Below are 17951 nucleotides of genomic sequence, written 5' to 3' on the forward strand. Positions count from 1 at the left end.
AAGTGTTTGAAATGATCCGGCAGTCAGTCAGTTAGTCACTGTGATGCAGTCTCTACATAACATTAATAGGACTTTAATTTTAGAGCCCTGGCTACCTAATATAACTCTCACCCACTTTATCATTCTACTATGTCTGTATTGCACTGTGTTGTTGGGGGAGGAATTTGTCTCTGTGTCTCTCAAGTGGTGTCTGTAGAAAGATGTCCCCGCTCTTTATTTCACCATCAAAACACCAACTATAGGCAAAAACCAAGGAGATCAGAAGGACAACATGCAACCTAATGATTAAGACACCACCACATCCCATATTAGGATTCAAACCCCAAAGAGATTAGAGCCCTTCTGTGTTTGTGCTGGTTTACTATTATTACTATTATTATTATTATTGTTGTTGTTGTTGTTGTTGTTAGTTTTCTGCCGCATTGGCTCAAATTGCCATGAGGTGGAATGAGCTAAGACATTGAAACTTGGCCCAATAACTGGAAATGATGTGCATGTGCAAGAAATATGCATACAAGTCCAGCTCAGTGTGCTCTACAAAAAAGCCTCTGCACCATAAAATTCCAAATGATGGATTTTTTGCTAAGTTACATAATGTGAAAACTGAGATACACAATTCTATGATAAATGAGCAAGATTGGTAGAAAAACATGGCCGCCACCAACCAAAATATCTTTGCAAAGGGCGGGGCTTAGAGAATATTGGCCATAACTCATTAACCATTTGTTCAGTCATCATAATCACTTCAATCTGTGATTGGGAACAGAACTACCAAAGCATTTTGAGCCCGACCCATAGGGGGCACCACAAATGCCATAAACGTGTATCTGAAAAATCCAGTGGACAGAATGTCACCAAAATTGGAGTGTATACTCTGGGGGTAAGTATTAACCAAAATCTGAAGTGCGATATTGATCATTGCAAGTGGGCATGGCAGCATTGAAATACTGCAGGCTTTCTGATGATGAAACAAGTGTGTGATTGGTCTCACTCCCTTCAACAGAATTAAACTAGCTGAAGTGACTTTGCTCACCTTTGTGAAGCCTGAAACCTGTTTGATGCTGCTTGCAGCTTTAATTTTGACTGATTGAGCTGCTTCCTTCCATTGAGCGCAAAAAGATTTGAACCCGCCAACTGCTGCTTGCGGCTATATTTCTAAACAGAGCTTGCTATATTTTTTGAATCATTTGTCCCCTCTGTCTCATCTAAATTAATCTTTTACTGTGGATTGTGCTCACTAGAAGCAGTTCTAGATGCAGGCTCTAAATGTGGCCTCATTTTGGGCATTGTGTGACCCTGCAGGCTGCTTCGCTGTGATTTGGTTGCTGCAGTCTGACCCAGCCTATTTCTTGTGCCTTTATTACCAAGCAGCATAATTGACTTTTTAATTGCCTGTTCATTATACAACTGTAGGGCACAGCACTAATCCAAGGCCCATCATAATTGAGTGTGTAGTTGCCTCCTGCCCAGCCAGAGCCATGCAGCACATCAGCGTGTGTGTTTGTGTAGGTGGGTGCAGGGGCTGGATATGCATGCTCATATACTACACTGTCAGTCATCAATCTGAATCCGCACTATAATAACTAATGACAACACAAAAACACACATTGCTGTTCAGTGTTTTCCCTCCGTGTTGACTGGTAGTTTGACTGTATGTGATGGTGGTCATGGCAGGTGGAAGTATTTAAGCTAAATTCACATATGGATAATGGTTTAGCTATCAAATGACTGTTTTGTTATTTTGAGGCATAGTTAAAAGTATAGTTCAACATTTGGGAAATATACAATATGTGTTCACTTTCTGTCTGAGAGTAAATGGAAATGGGCTGCATTTATATGGCACTTTTCTAGTCTACTGGCCACTGAAAATGCTTTGCAATACATGTCAACATTCACCCATTTACACACATTCATACACTGATGGCAGAGGCTGCCATGCAAGGTGCCAACCTGCTCATCAGGAGTGATATAGTGCCTTTTATCCATAGCACTTCACAATGTTTCTAATGCTCACTCACCCACACATAGGGATTCAGTATTTTGCCCAAGGAGACTTCAACATGTGGACTGGAAGAGCCAGGCATTGAACCACCGACCTTCTAATTGGTGGACGACCCGCTCTACCTCCTCAGCTACAACTGCCCCAAACATAACACATGCATAGATTGCTACATTGTTGGCAAGTAGGACTTAGCCACCTGGGGATTCAAACCCTGGACCTTTGTATCCCCAGAGAAAGTGACTTGGGAGACGTGAGATGAGAAGATGTATATCAGTTTCATGCCTGTGTGTTCAGTACAGAGTTGGTATGTGCTTATCGTAGCTTAGCATACATACCGGAAGCAGGGGCTAGCCTGGTTCTGTCCAAAGTTCAAAAATACACCTACCAACACCTTTAAAGCTCACTTGTTTCTTTAATCCACACACGAACAGAAATGTAAAAATAACAATTACTGGTTTAAGCAGTTACACACCATGGCTGTGTCACAGTTCCATACTACAAACTAATTGTATATAGTATGTACAAATAATTACAGTACACCATTTTTTCAGGTACAATAAATCAAATCAATGGGAGAATAGTGTGCATTAGCACACTCAAAAATCCACAGTTTTTTATTCTGACTGTTTTGACTTAATTTTATACTTATAACGGTTACATCTCTGGTTGAATTCCTGCCAGGGGCCATTGTTGCTCTCTCTACCTCATTTCCTGTCATCTCTACTATCACCATCTAATAAAGGTGTAGTCACTGCACAGAAGTACTGCATGGATGGATTAACTGTTTGTCAAGAAATAGTTTCAGTAAAAAATAGTTCCAACATTTAACTCCCTCATGAAACCACAAACTGTTTTTTCATTTCTGTTTTTGTATTGATTAAAGACACGTGACATATTGTGTAAAAAAGTGAGCTTTAGAGGTGTTTTTGAACTCAGAAACAGAGACAGGCTTGCTGTTTGTCCCTGGTCCCAGTCTTTATGCTAAGCTAGGCTAACCATTTCCTGACTCTAGCTCTGCACTGAACACACAGACATGAGATAGAAAAACTCTTAGCACTATTTGTTTGAAACCATTTCACAGAAAGCTGTTAAAATAACTTCTACCATTTCTTGTTGATGTAATTACAGTTACAGTTCTTTTAACAGAAATATATGTGTACAGAAGTAAGATGCTTGGGGCTTGATGGGCTGATTTATGGAAGCCCATTACCACCATAAACCCAACATTACTGGATGAATCATAAAAATTGAAATTCTACAAAACAGAAGTTTCTTAAAAGATTCATGTTTCTTGAATCTTCTTACTTTTTTCCTACAGCATTAGGATGACTGATAAGATGGTGATACTAAAATCATCTCTCAGTGTGTCTGTGTGTTTGTGTGACTCACCTCCCATGAGGAAGAGAAGGCCGGCCACATACTGCATGAGGCCTCGGTCCCAGCAGCAGCCGAGCACGCCGATGATCCAACCGAACAGAATGATGGCCACCGCCATGCCCATGAAACCTGCCGTCATTCGCCGCAAGTCTGAGGAAACACCAGCAGAGAGAGCTTACACATCAGCAGGACAACAAGTATACAACAACCTGAAGGATTCAGGGGAGAACATGACACAAACATGTTCAGTGTGTTCAGCAGTGTTGGTCACAGACACACTAGTTCAGTTCTGATTAAACGTGTAGGGATGATGCATGATGACACAGTGGTGTAGCATTTTAAACATTTCTACAGCCTGTGTCCAATTGACAGAAAACCATGTCCTTATAAGTTTGGGAGAATGTGTTTGATCTGAATTAATGACAAGTTCATATGGTGAACATGTTAGAAAACAGTTGCCTATTTACACATCCAGCAGAATTTTTTTTACACACAGTACATTCTGTTTCAGAGGGGTCAAGGTATCACTGAATTAATATATCAAAACGAACACAAGTGAGTTTCAACCAGTTTATGTTCCATCTGGTGAATGCACTCCAAAAACTAAGCGCTGGTCATGGCACGTCATAACCACACTCTAAGCTCTAATGATTTTATTATATAACTGACATTTTGACACTTTCTCAAGGCAAGTTCAAAACAAGAGTCAGATAGAGCCTTATACAGTATACACACGGTACCAATCCATAATCAGTTACATCATCAACAAGTTACAGGGGTACACCTGAGTTCATCACAATCACTGAAAACTAGATTAATTTGGAAGAACACATCAATATTTCATTCCATATATATTTTTTGACACCAAGAGACACACCATAAAGATTATACCTTTCAGACTTCCTGAAATATCCAGATGTCCTAATAACCAGCTTAAACAGGACAATCTAAAAGTAAGGGCTACATAGAGATGCTCAATTTTAGCCATTACTAAAAATGTATTGCTAGGGGCCCAAGTTATACAACTGAATCATATAGAGACATACAGTAAGATGTCATACAAACAATCCATCTGTGCTCCACTCATCAACCAGAGCCCTGATGAAAGAGAGCCAAGTTCAGTCTAACCAGACAGCTAATTTGTAACAGTGGAAGTCCACTATTCACATAGGATAACTTTATCAATGATCTAATTACTGCCATCATGGAATGATCACATACATCTTTTACTTGTAAGTATATTTGCAGTGTGTTCCTAAAAAAAGAAGAGTTGGTGACAATTCTCTGTGGGTTTATCACTATGAGCGTCGTATGTACAACATGTGTACATAAATTAAACAGAAACACAACAGAAACATCCAGAATAGCACTGAGTGGATTCCAGAGTACAGTCTTTTTGTGATGTGTTGAATTGACCCTCTCTTTTTTTGTGATTTAGGATGTTTATGCAATGGTTAATCTTGTAAGGAACTCCTCAGGATAAAAGACAATACTGGATAATATATAAAAGTATGAGTCCTGAGAGAAGCACTTGCTATGTTTTCGTCTAACGTGCCTCAAGCTGCTTGTTTAAAAACTCAATTTTCTGGCTTATACATCTGGTATGTATAGTTTTGGAGGAAAAACTACTCACTAATGGAGGGCAGGAGAACTCAGAGACTACTTAATGTGTCTTTTGTGTTAAATATTAACTCTAACAGCAGTTTTATAAATGTGATCCATTTGGCAGATGCGACACTGTGAGGGCAAACAGAGAGAAGTGAAAGAATAAGGCCAGGCTCTGCCACAAGGACAGCAGTGTGCACTGCAGGAGGGTAATGACAGTGACAGCGGCTGGCTGCAGAGAGACACAGAATTATGAGGAGGAGGAGAGAAGGAGGAGGAAGTGCTCCAAGCAAACTTCCTACCCCAAGTAGATTAGAATGTCATGGGTGAGCTGCTCTGCCAGGGGGAAGAGGAGGGGGAGGGGGGGCTTGGATGGAGGACACCATGTGGTGGGATGAGAAAGGTCAAAACATTTGGCCTGAGAGCATGAATGAAGACTGGGCTCGACATTAAGACTTGTCCTCTTGTCCGGGACAAGTGGATTTTTTTGTAGGGCAAGTGGAAGAGAAATTTATTTGCCTCACTGAACAAGTTAAAAGTCAAAAAAATACTGTGTGTCTTAACGTTATGTGCCACTACTCATTACTCAGTTATTTAGCTTGCTTTCTGTGGTACTATTTCAACCGGGACTCCTGCCCGTCGTTATACCTGCCTCCAGCCAGAGAGTTGTTATTTTCCTTATTTGTTGTCAGTTTCCCTCCTGACAGTTAGTTTGGAGGTTTGTTTGGCTCGTTTGGGAAACTTGGTGCCGCTGTGGAGGAATGCTCTTCACTCGGAGCGGTGACAGCGGGGGTTTAACTGACATAATAATCAATATAATCAATAAAAAACCCCGTCCTGAGTGTATGTGACTGATACAGAAGTAGCACCAACCAGATCCAACCATCCCTGTCAGAAAGAAAGGTAAGCTGCTTTCCCCTCACATATTGCAACTAGCATGCTAGCAACAGCTAGCTGCTGCCTGCTGGGAGCGTAGGCTGGGAGACACTCAAACTGCAGCCTTGTATAAAGAAATAAAACACGTAAACATGGACATATACTAACACAGATATAACTCGACCAGGAGACAGCCAACACAGCTCATTTTGGCCTCAGTGAGCCGTGCTGTGCTGTTAAGTTATATATGGGGCACCTTGTCTGGAGACAACTAAAAATAAACTCTAATATTAATTACTATTACACTTTTTCTTTCATTTAAAGAAATAGATTCATAAATTGTCAGTAGTGCTAAATAGTGAGTTAATAGCATACTAATTCTGTCACCTCTGATCTGTAAGCAGTTTGATTGATTGATTGATTTGATTTATTGATTGGGACAGTGTGCAGTTTTAAACATTAAAGATGCACTGCACCGGAGTTAGCTCGAAGCTAATTTGCATCCGTAGTCCCCCACAATCAAAACATACAACAGCACAACAATAAACAGTTCAAAGCAAAAAAAACAAACAAACATCACTACTATCACATGTGTGATATATTGAGTAGATCTATTGGTCACTCATCTGTTTGTTATAATCACAGAATGTGTTATATTTCTTCCTATTAATTTTTTTATTACTATTTTTCTAACTGATATTCTTCTGATTAATATTTGTCTCTTGGTTGTTTGTATTTATGTACATGCACTTGCAGGCTATATTTTATGGAGATTCTGAACATGATGAGGTTACATATGTTCACCTCCATGCTATTTTTATTGTGTGTTTGTAAATCAGGTGATCACTATCTGGTTGTTGAAATCACATAATGTGATATATCTCCTTGGATGGCTTAAATTGTCTTAAATTTCATTATTATTTTTTTTCTTATTAATACTTATTTTTTGATGATGCCTGTTTGGATGATTTATAGCAGCTGGTTGTAATCACCTAACCTGACGCGCCAGATGGTTTATTACACAGAACCATCTGTGAAGTCATCCATGGAAAGTGTTTGGAAAAGGGCAGGGCAAAAAATACTTGGCAGGTGATTGGACGAACCATCTGTCTATCACTGTTTATCACCGTCTTACTTTGCCAGGCAGCTGAATTCGCGATGTTGATTGGTCCGAACCACCGGAGGTTCAGATACAAGCGCATAACTTGAAGCCATTAATCATTTTGTTTTTCTTCATATGAAGTTTCATATAAAGAGAGATATCCACTGAACTTGTCATGAATTGAGCTGACACTAAGGGCAACAGAAAAGGAAAGTAAGATAGCAATGCTAAGTTAACTACAACTTGACATAACTAAAGCGTTGACGTTGCAGTGTCAGAATTTTAAAATGTATGTGGAGTCAGCAGTGCTAACGTTAGCATTTGCTTTTTGTATGCATTAAGCAAATCTGTGTGGCGTCAGATAACATAACGTTATGCCAGTCCTAATGAAGCTATTAATGTTAGCCTTGAATCAGAATCTCACATCAGTCATAGTAACGTTAAATAAATTACATTTGTCAGTTGACCTGTTACATGTTTAAGCTCCTATTCTGTCCTGCAAACATTAAATAAAAGGCTGTGGCAAGTTGTGACCTGAGAAAGACTTTGAGTGACAGCTAGTATTCTAGTGTTAATAAGTTTAGCCAGTTAGCTTGATGAGTTACTAATACTATTAATTAAAGAAACATTAGACCGCCCAGCTGCTCCTATTTACTGCTAGTAAAGTTAGTGTTGGTGTGTATGTTCTTTGACTTTGCAGCAGCAACAACTAGCAATAACAATAAAATAGCAATATAGCAGCACAGTAACAGCATTATAGCATTTAAAAAAGAAACACAATGCAGTAAGATTTACAGTGTGGTAGTGATATGTATAGTGTAGTGTGTATAAACTGCTGTGTGACTGTGTGTGTGTGTGTAGGCAATTAGTGTTCATTTTTCATAAGCCTGGTTGTCTGGTGGAAAAACCTGTCTCAGAGCCTGCTGGTCCGGGCTTTGAGGCTGTGGTACCGTTTACCAGACGGCAGAAGCTGAAACAATCCGTAGTTGGGGTTAGAAACACAGTCGTAATACACTTGGAAAATAATAGAACACCTCAAAATATATATGTTTTAATGTAATGTTAGTATATCAATGTGTCACAAATTTAGTGATAAAATAAGTATTTTAATCATGATAATTATTTGAACTTTGCATCCCCCAGCCGCTTCCTGAGTTGTTTTGCATCACTGGCATGGTTTTCCCAGGCACAGCCTTCACATATGGCCTGCATGGTTATTGGAAGGTTCTGGGCCTCAACATCCCCATGGTCATACCCAGCCTCACCACCCTGCAGGAGGGCGTTCTCAGCCAGGGGAAAGCCAAGCGGAGTTTAAGGAACTGTTTCTGGGTGCTACACATTGAGTTTACGCTTGCCATATGAAATGTGCTATATAAATAAATTTGACTTGACTTGACTTGACTTGACACTGCATGACCGAGGAGGTGTGTGCACTAGCTCACTCATATAGATCAGTGGCTAAACCGCACTGTCACATTGGAATTATTGAATGACATAGGGCTAGGTAGAGAGAGTGTGATGAAAACTGGAGGAAACTCTGATCATATCAACACAATGCACCTCAGAAGCGCTGTGTAAGCATTTCGGATTGTACTCCATCAATGGCAAAATTATCGATAAAGATAAGGCTGTTTGTCGACTTTGTACGAAGCAACTACTTTACAGTAACATTACCACAACAACAAATGAAGTCACCTGTTAGCTTCTCACCCAAGCCAGGCTAAAGAATCAGAGCAGCAGCAGCTACACAACCTCGCCTAACTTCCTATTTTTTGCCTATAAATTACATAATGCTAATGATCTACATAATTTGAACGAATTCCATAGCACTGTGAATTCATTCAAACTTTATTTTGGAAAAAAAAAAGTGATAGCCCATGTGCGTATGCTGTACGGGAGATGGACCCACTTTTCTGCTGCTCTCTTCTTTTAAGCTTCAAGTCATTTTTCTCCGAAGAAAGTGGGTGATTTTCAATCTGCCATATGAACTTGAGACTTTTTTGAGCATGCAGATTCACATCTGTATGTTAATACTGATTATGTATTAGCTTATTTGTTTATTACTGGAAGGAATTTAGCTCCTGTTTTTGAATTTAGCCCCTATTTCCATGGCCAAGGAAAGTTCAATCAATATTAATAGAGGTGGGGGACTCAAGTCGCATGACTGGACGCGAGTCGCAAATTTGAGGACTTGCGACTTGCTTGACTAACACTGATAACACTTGACTTGACTTTGACTTGAGGCAGATGACTCGAAAAGACTTGACAGTTTTTATTTAGCCGAATTGCCTATTTGCATTATTGTAGATACTGAGCATGAAAACTTAACGTTTTGAGACATGATAGGGTGACTTCTAGTGCAGTGTGCACAACCAAGGCTTTAAAGACAGTGTCTAGCAGGACCTAGAAAACGATGCAAGACAGGATTGAGCTGAAAGCTTGTTGAAAGCATTTTCCCATACCTGTGCTGATTTTCTCTTGAGCTTAATATTACCAGACCATTTCTGATTTAGACAAGACAGCTTATGAATTGACAGCTTTTCATGACAGAGCTTCATTATTCTGTTCATGATCCCTCACTAGTTCAAAGTCAATGTAACTCAACCACAGCAGAATGGTCTCTCCTTCTCTCTAATCAACTGTGTGACAAATGCAATCCTTCAAGATCATGCAAACAAGATGATATTTTTCCTTGATGATGCTTGACGTTTGAACAATTTCAGTGTTCTAAATTAATGGATGTATTAGTCTATACAATCCACAGCAGAAAAAAAGAATTAACAGATAGAATACTGTTTCGTTGTGCAAGCGCCAAATGCGGGTAGATTTTCCATTTGGTGAGTAAATATACCAAAATAGTCATGTGTTGCAGGCAGAGACTCAGGCCGATGCTGAGCTGTAGTATAACTGGCAGTGCTTTATTTGCACACTTTACAACCACAACAAGGCAGTATATGTAGCTTACAGTCCACCAGCATATTTTTGCTGCTGTTAAAACCCACTCGCTTTGTGCTCACTACTGTAACTGGAGGAAGTTCCTCTTCTTCTACTACTTCTGCTTCAAAACTCTCACCTTACTCAAAGGCACAACCTGGTGGCAGAAATCATACAACATATCAACATTCATACTGCATAAAATACAAAATTATGAACACTAGATCCTGGAAAACATGTTAGATCAGATTATTTATTTTTATTTACTTAGTTAATTAATTTAAAGTCAATCAACCTGCATAATGTTCTTTAGTATTATGTTGACATTCCAAATTGTAGTTGATTTAATGAAATGGATTGAATAGTCCTATGAATTTACCAAAGATTACTGTATGAAAACAAGAGCCTTCATTTAAAGTAGGTCATTTTAAGGTATTTCTGCAGTCTTTTTGATTTTTTATGCAGATTTATACATTCGTTTAACATTCTAGCGATGTTTTATGACATTTTATTTTTATTTTACAATGGTTGGACTGTAAAAATGCAGACAATGTCGAAAGTAAATAAAAGTATTTTTAAAATAAATCTGTTTAGAATAACTAAAAGTTTTTTACTGTTATTTGACGGTAAGTGTTTTTTTTACGATTTATTTTTTATTTTTTACAGTGCATAAAATTGAAGCTGACCTGCTGCTTCCATCTGTGCACAACCTGATACCCTGTAATGATGCCCTACAGGTTTCACTTGGTTTGACTCAGAGGAGGTTTGCACATCTATGTTGACTGCCCTGTTTAAAACCCCTATATGGAGGCTTATGTGAACATTCATTGGTATCGCTCTGCATTGCCTATTGTTACATACAATCTAAATGAATATGAAAATGATTTGTTGAGGTGAAAACGTTACAAATAGCCATTTTACTAAAATTCATAAATTAAATCATTTATACTGTATCTTGATGCTGTTTGGATGCTTTCAATTTGTTGTTCTTCTGAATTCTCCACTCTGCTTTAAAGCTCAGAAAGATCAGTGTAGCAGGAGCTATCTGCCCTCTGTGACATTATGTGGGCGCACCAGCTGCCAAATGTAACCAGATCTGTTCATGTGACAAACGGTGATAATACGCGTTATTCTCACTTAATCCTAACACATTATTCATGTATAACATTATAGATGCAAAGAGTAAAGTACTGTAAAGACTGACCTTCCTGCATGTATCAGGCTAATATTCTTTGTTTTTGACAAATGCAGATGTTGATATTAGTGGACGATTCCATGAGGAAGGAGATCATGTGGAACTGCCTGTAAGGAGGCCTGTCAGTCACATACTGTAACCGCAGTGACCTGTGACCTATACAGTAGGGGTGTGCAAAGGTTAGGTTGTAAAAAATGAAAAGTGAAAAGCAAGAATCACCTTTGGAGTTCTTCCCTACACATCACACGGTGTGCTGTCTCTGTGCTATGGGTGTATAAATAGGTAGAGGTCTGTCTGCAATGAGGTGATGAGTAAAGTTTTAGCTCAGTAGTCAGCACAGTCATCTATGATCTAGCAGACTCCAGTTTGAGACCTGGTGTGGGGACCCCCTTTGTAAGATAGCTTATTAATGAACACTTATTATAACACTTTAATTTTCTAAAATTAAAAGCGTTATAAGAACAAAAACAGGATTTTTAAGCCTCTTTCCACTTTTATTCTAATACAAATACAAATACAAATAACTTTGCTGCCTCAACAGATACAGATACAAATACAAATACTGGGCCCTCTGCACATCTATACTATACAGTGAGGCACGAGGAGGAACTCGGTGGAAGCTGTCTGACCTCCAGTGACAATGTAGAAATCATGATTCAGCTGACTGAGCATCTGCACTGTTTACACACTCTTCTTCACATTATTATAAGGTTTTGCTTTATCCTCCTGACTACCAGGAAAAAAAATATTGTCCGATTACATTTTTTTTTAAATTCCCCAATCCTTGTTAAGTAATTAGAATGCTGAAAACATTTTTTTTGAAAAAAAAGTTTTTATTTTTAAGATATCATGTGTCCACTACAGTGGACATCAGAACGCCATACATGTGAAACGGAACCTTGATGGCAACTAGTTAGTCCCAATGAAAATTTCAAAAAGTCATCATAAGAACGAGTTTGACATCCACATAACTGTCCATCATCACTTTTGTTTTTTTGTTTTGCTTTGTTATGCTTTTAAGATATAATGTTTCCACAGTGAACATCGGAACGCCGTATGTGAAACTGAACCTTGATGGCAACCAGTTAGTCCTTATTTGGTATGATACTTCAAAAAGCAATTCCCCTTCTTGGAAACACAAAGGAATACCTTGCACTTTGTGCACATCACGTATGTTTTGCTCTTGCAGCTGGATCTGCGACACCTTGATGCATGCGTTTCGTCCACCATCTCTGGAAGATGGATGGCGCCATAGTGTCTGAAAGCTGCATTTGGCTGCGGTTTCCACTTTTGACGTGGTGGAGTGTAGTCATCTTCGCTATCACTTGCGATGCCTGCTTGGGCCCGAGTAATCAAGTCTTCACCAAGGAGCAGTTTGAAGTCAAGGAACTTCAGTGGTTTCTTCCCCAGAAACTGGCTGTCACTCTTATACTGAAGCCAGGAGTTGGTGATTGCCAGGTCAAAAAAGTGAAAAACTGCACGCACTGTCCATTTCCGAGTGCGAGAGGCCATCCTGTAGAAACTCAACATTCGGTCAACCAAGTCCATACCACCCATGTTGGTGTTGTACTCAGCAATTGCCAGTGGCCTTGACACCTGGACAAACCTTTTGTCCTTCTTGGACCATCTTCTGCGTGTGTCCTGAGGTTCAATACCATAGGCGGAGGATGCCATGGCAACTGGCTTGTTGTCCAACCACTTTATGACAGCAAGTTCAGGAGTGCTTCTTCTGACTACCATCTCTGATGCCCCTCTTCCTTTCTTTTTGAAGGGTTTGTCCCCTATGATCTTGCACTCCTTTGGCACCCTGTTTGTCATGAGGGTTCCAGTCCCTGTCATCCCTTTTGCCATCAGGGTGTCGAGGAGGTTGATCGTTGTGAAGAACCTGTCAAAGAACAGGTGGGTTCCTCTGGGAACAGACTCTGCCAAATGAAGAACGGCTTGCTCTCCGATGCCCTTTCCTTCTGTAACTTTGAAGGTAGTCTTGCCTTGGTAGATCACAAAGTCTAAGACCAGACCGGTTGGTGCGGCCAAGACAAACACCTTCAGCCCAGTTGGGTGTGGTTTACCTGGTACATACTGGCGCACTGGGCATCGACCAGTAAATGGAACCATTTGCTCATCAATGCACAATTTTCCTGTTCTAGGCAGACTCAGACATCCTTGCCTCACTTTGGTCAAGAGGGGCCTGATTTTCCACAAGAGATCTCCTGTTTTTTCATCATCTGGCACATCCAGGTCATTGACAATCTTAATGGAATTTCTAAGCTTGTAAAACCGATTTCTGGTCATGGATTCTGCCACAATTTGAACTCTGGTATTTGAGGCCCAATACATTTGAATGTTTGGATATCCTAGACAGCTCATGTAAATAGAATTCCCAAAAAATGTCTTCAGTTTTTCAGGAGTGGTATTTAGTGTTGCTCCAGACGAAAGTACTTCACGCTGATTTGTGCACAGGGCCATTTCTTCAAACACGGAGTCATCAATGTACTGCTTAAAATAATCCATTGGGGTCCAGTTTTGGCGTGTCATGGAATCATTGCTATGGATAATGGGAGGATCATCAAGTTGGAATTTGAATCTAAAGAAAACCAATAAAGGGAGAAAAACAAAATTAATATAAGTCTCAATTGTTAGAGAAAAAAGTTATTCTTTTTTGAATACAAACTCGATATGTACTTTGAAGTCTTGCTCCACAGTGGACTCCGACTGGACATAGATGTGGACTGTTCTGCTTGATCTGACTCTTCTGCATCTGCTTGCCCTGCCTGAGTTTCATCCTCAGAGCTCTCTGAATCATCTTCCCCTGCGTCTGGCTCAAACACTGCATCTTGCATTTCTTCATCAGACAACTCAATATCTGAGTTTCCCTCAACGATTCGCAGTAAAATTCTCTCTGCCTCTGAGAATGACTCCCTTTCTTTTCATTTGAAAAAAAATAGGACAAAATTAAGTAATTAACTATAAACGTCCACTACGGAGGACATTTTTTAAACTCTTCAATAATATGCTAAAATACAACTAAATTAATTCAGAAACTGTTTTAATCTGTTCTTAAGAGACTTATATAAAAAATGCCATCAACATTTCAAGCCAAAATTTGCTCAATAAAAAGCTTTATTCACTTACCTTTCCTCTTCCCATAAAATGTGCTTGCACTGACGGACGCCATTTTCCTGGATGTGGAAGTGAAAGGTCCCAAAGCCCCACCCCTTCACATTTGGTATCATTGAAAAGCCCTATCTGTCCTCTATAGACAGCAAAAGGAGTTAAAGCAGTAGTATGTTGTGGATGGGAGATATTCAGGTTTGCGAATGTCCTCCACAGAGGACAAAATTGAACTACTGGTAGTCAGGAGGTTATAGTCTGCTTTCTTCTAACTGCCATGTCCTTTGCATTAGGAATATCTTATCTTAATATTTTCCCCATAAATTCTGCAATATTCTTCTTTTCCTCAGCAAACCCTGCTGCTGATCCACACACATTTTTTAATTAAATTGATTGAGCACGTTCATGCTCCCCAGAGGTTGAAGGTGTTGACTTTTTTCATTAATTTATTTAACCTTGATTTATACACTGGTGTCTGATAAGAGTAAACGATAAGACAAATCTGTATTTGCTTCATATGTTTGAATAAAAGGCTAAGTGATGACGGTGATGTAGGTCAGGGTGAGTTGTTGCTCTACTTTGACTGATATTTTCCACTCACTCTGCACCCTGACAGTCCTTCTGTCAGATCAGCTCAGCATTCAGCTTGTTCTCTTTGAAGAGCCAGATCCTGCAGGTCACTATGGGACTCCAGGGGCCAGATGCATAAACCTATGTGTAGATTCATGCCTTGTGTGTCAACTGTGTGTATGCACAAAGACAGAAATATGCATATGCATTTTTTTCATCAGATTTATAAAGCCGTGCGTACACATTGTTGTGTTTTATTAATCTCAGTCATTGTGGTACTGGGCGTATGTGCACGAGCCTCATTTCCACTCCCACAGTTATCCATAAATGGATGAAGACCCACTGCTCTGGACTTGCATTTAAAGTGTTGATTGTTCTGTTGTCTTACAAAACTGAGTAAAAGTCATCTTATTGATATTTCTTTTCCCTTGTCTTTATTTGCATATTTGGTATTGAAGTAATCCAAAAGTAATGGAAAGTAATCAAATTACGTCACTTTAATATTGTGATACATGTTTTACCGGTTATTAGTAATTGTATCAGATTACATTTTAAAAGTAACCCTCCCAACCCTGCTCACCACACATTCAGTGTTTATAATTACCAGTTTATATACAGGAAATAGTGTATGCATGGTTTTTGTTTGTACATGTTGTTTCTGCATCTGGCCCCGGGAGTAACTGTGTAACTGTAACCACACAGCATTACTTCCCTTCTCCTGCATGAATACATGTGCCATACTATCCTGCCTGCAGCAAAGACCAGCAGACCTCAACCCACACATTTGTTTCATCTCATCTGGATTACTGTAATGGAATCCAGGACTGCCCAATAAAGCCTTGGACATACTCTAGAATGTCCAGATCTCTGCTGCCAGGGTTACCTACAGCATCTCCACTGGCTCCCTGTTAAGTTTCATGTGATATTGTAAGTTCTCCTCCTCACCTACAAATGTTTTCATACCTCTGTGATCTTCTCCACACCTACACCCCCTCTCACACTCTGCACTCCTCAGACAATGGGCTCCTTGCCACTCCTCACACCAGGCTGTGCTCTCTGGGATGCAGAGTCTTCAGTGTATCACTGGATATGATCTTTCCCTAAACCTTACCAAACTTTTTTGTGCCTAAACCTTACCAGATCTTAACCATAGCGTTATCACATTATATTTTTTAACAGTGATTTGTAATGGTTTTGGAAAGCACCAGACAAATGATGTCATCCTGTTGATAGGGGCATCAGATCAGAAAAAGCTTGTATGTGATGTTCTGGAGTCCCTGGACCAATTGTGTATTTTGTTATTAAATTTGGAGGACCTGTTGCTAGAAGTACACTATGGCTAAAAATACAGAATTAATGAAAAATGCATGAGATACAACATATAAATAAGACACCTTTGGAGCTGTTGTAAGGTGCATTTTTTTCCACCTCTGATAGAGGCTAGCAGTTTCCCCGTTCCCAGTCTTTGTGCTAAGCTAGGTAACACACATGAACCTACACTGTTCTATACACACAGAGATGAAAATGATGCTGATCTTTTCATCTGACTCTGGGTAAAATGACAAAAAGACACATTTTATGCGTGTTGCGTGTGTTGTCTCAAGTTTGTAATCACTCTGCTGAATTTGATGCAGGCAAATTGGAACACGAAATGTGATATACATGCTAAAATCTGCTGTGAGTGGCGGCAGGTGTAGACCGACGAGATGCAAAGGAGGGATGTTAGTGCCACAAGTTTCCAGGGACTGATATCAGCACTTCTCTGACATGCAGACTCACAGTTACACACGCAGAGGAAAGACAAAATGACAGGCGCACTGACTGGACTGTCAGTCATTGAGTGGGAGGCAATCCAGCAGAGGACTTTAACTAAATTCACTTTTTCTGTGTGCTGTGTGCTGAAAGTCTGTGGATACATATGCTTAGTGGCAGCCGATTACTTTAAACATATAATCACAATACTGACATGGAGTAAATGATTGAGATATCACTTTTGAACAAAAGTATTTTTTTGAGACAACTGACAGTACGAAGTCATGTCATTTAAAAAGAATAGATGTAAGTATCTAGAATATCTTGCATATTATCCATATAGAATTCAAAGTATACTAGTATAGTCAGGAGCAAAGGAGATATGAGATTCTTTACTTTGGCAAAAAAGTTTAATATTACACACCAAGTATACCAGGCACAGTCTTCTAATTCCCTCTGTAATTGCACAGTCCAAGTTTTTCGGAGATAATTCTGTTGATTGCTTTAGCTTACAATCAACATCGCCTACTTGGGACCATGAACAACCCATTCCACTTGGTGAGTAACTTAGACCTGTGAGTGGGATTTAACACAAGCACTTTTTCTCCTGGTGCAAACTCATTTAGGTTTCTTTTTCAGTTATACAGGAAAAAATCTCCTGGGCTATCTGACCAAGGCAGTTCTGCTGCAAAGGATCCAGTTTTGCTATCATTGTGCCTGGTATTCTATTAGGGCATGATAACACCAACCATGTTTGGAAAAGTTAAACACATGATTCATTGGGAGAAGGACAGATGATTTAGATATTGCAACTTTGTTAACTTTCATTGCTGGACCAAGACATCTCTTCTAAGACAACAAGACCAGGTCAAAACCTAGTATATGTCTGGACCGTTTATGGTCAACATGTGAAACTGTGGCCAATTTGTTACAGGGATATTCATTGGTAGTGCCTATAATATGAATTTCTGGATATTAAATGTTCATCTGCAATTTTTTGAAGTGGTCCCAGTAATATTTGTTGTTAAAGTGTACTGAAATAGCATATCACATGACATGGTTGAGCAACGTTTGAGAAAAAAAAGGGTATAAATGCAGTTGCAAGGACAATACTTTCCACTCATATCTTGGGATGTTTGATTTGAAAGAGAACAGATTTTAATTTTAATTATAACTATTATAATTATCTGTTAACTCCCCCTGCTCATTCATCTGTTTCTATCTGCGAATGTCTGTAAACATATGGTCTCATCCATGTGTTTACTTTAGCATGTTAGGCAAACAGTCCATCAGATGTATGACTTCATATCTGAGCCATAACGTCTTTCAGAGCCAGCTGTCACCTGCCCAGCACAGCGCTGTTAAACCAGAAACACCATGGCTACACCTTATTTTCATGCAGTCTATGGGCTACACACAGCACGGCA

General features: G+C 39.5%; 2 protein-coding genes and 1 long non-coding RNA gene across 4 annotated transcripts in view; 1 reads left to right on the plus strand and 2 right to left on the minus strand.

Annotated features, from left to right (window-relative positions):
• LOC137175612 (uncharacterized) overlaps nucleotides 1-17951 on the plus strand; it is a 417849-nt gene that overhangs the window by 265607 nt on the left and 134291 nt on the right. The window lies entirely within an intron of this gene.
• tmem178bb (transmembrane protein 178Bb) overlaps nucleotides 1-17951 on the minus strand; it is a 144172-nt gene that overhangs the window by 6860 nt on the left and 119361 nt on the right. For both annotated transcript variants that reach the window (XM_067581919.1, XM_067581918.1), the window contains exon 4: nucleotides 3392-3529. In XM_067581919.1, coding sequence (XP_067438020.1) covers nucleotides 3392-3529 — 138 coding nt within the window. The remainder of the gene's footprint in view (nucleotides 1-3391; nucleotides 3530-17951) is intronic.
• LOC137176248 (piggyBac transposable element-derived protein 3-like) lies at nucleotides 7876-14453 on the minus strand. Its single transcript, XM_067582431.1, has 3 exons — nucleotides 13774-14453; nucleotides 12241-13675; nucleotides 7876-7932 (listed from the first exon to the last, which is right to left on the minus strand). Exons 1-3 carry the CDS (start codon nucleotides 13929-13931, stop codon nucleotides 7876-7878), a joined length of 1650 nt encoding a protein of 549 aa, XP_067438532.1. The 5' UTR covers nucleotides 13932-14453.

Source organism: Thunnus thynnus, chromosome 23 (genome assembly GCF_963924715.1).
Source record: "Thunnus thynnus chromosome 23, fThuThy2.1, whole genome shotgun sequence".
Lineage (NCBI taxonomy): Eukaryota > Metazoa > Chordata > Actinopteri > Scombriformes > Scombridae > Thunnus > Thunnus thynnus.

Bases quoted from the DNA above. Each gene is read 5' to 3' on its own strand.
- LOC137176248 (XM_067582431.1), bottom strand. From the start codon at position 13,931: ATGCAAGATGCAGTGTTTGAGCCAGACGCAGGGGAAGATGATTCAGAG. The intron at 13,676-13,773 runs GTACATATCGAG...GGTTTTCTTTAG, and splicing joins CTGTGGAGCAAGACTTCAAA to ATTCAAATTCCAACTTGATG. The intron at 7,933-12,240 runs GTATTCCTTTGT...GGATTGTTTCAG, and splicing joins TGATGTGCACAAAGTGCAAG to CTTCTGCCGTCTGGTAAACG.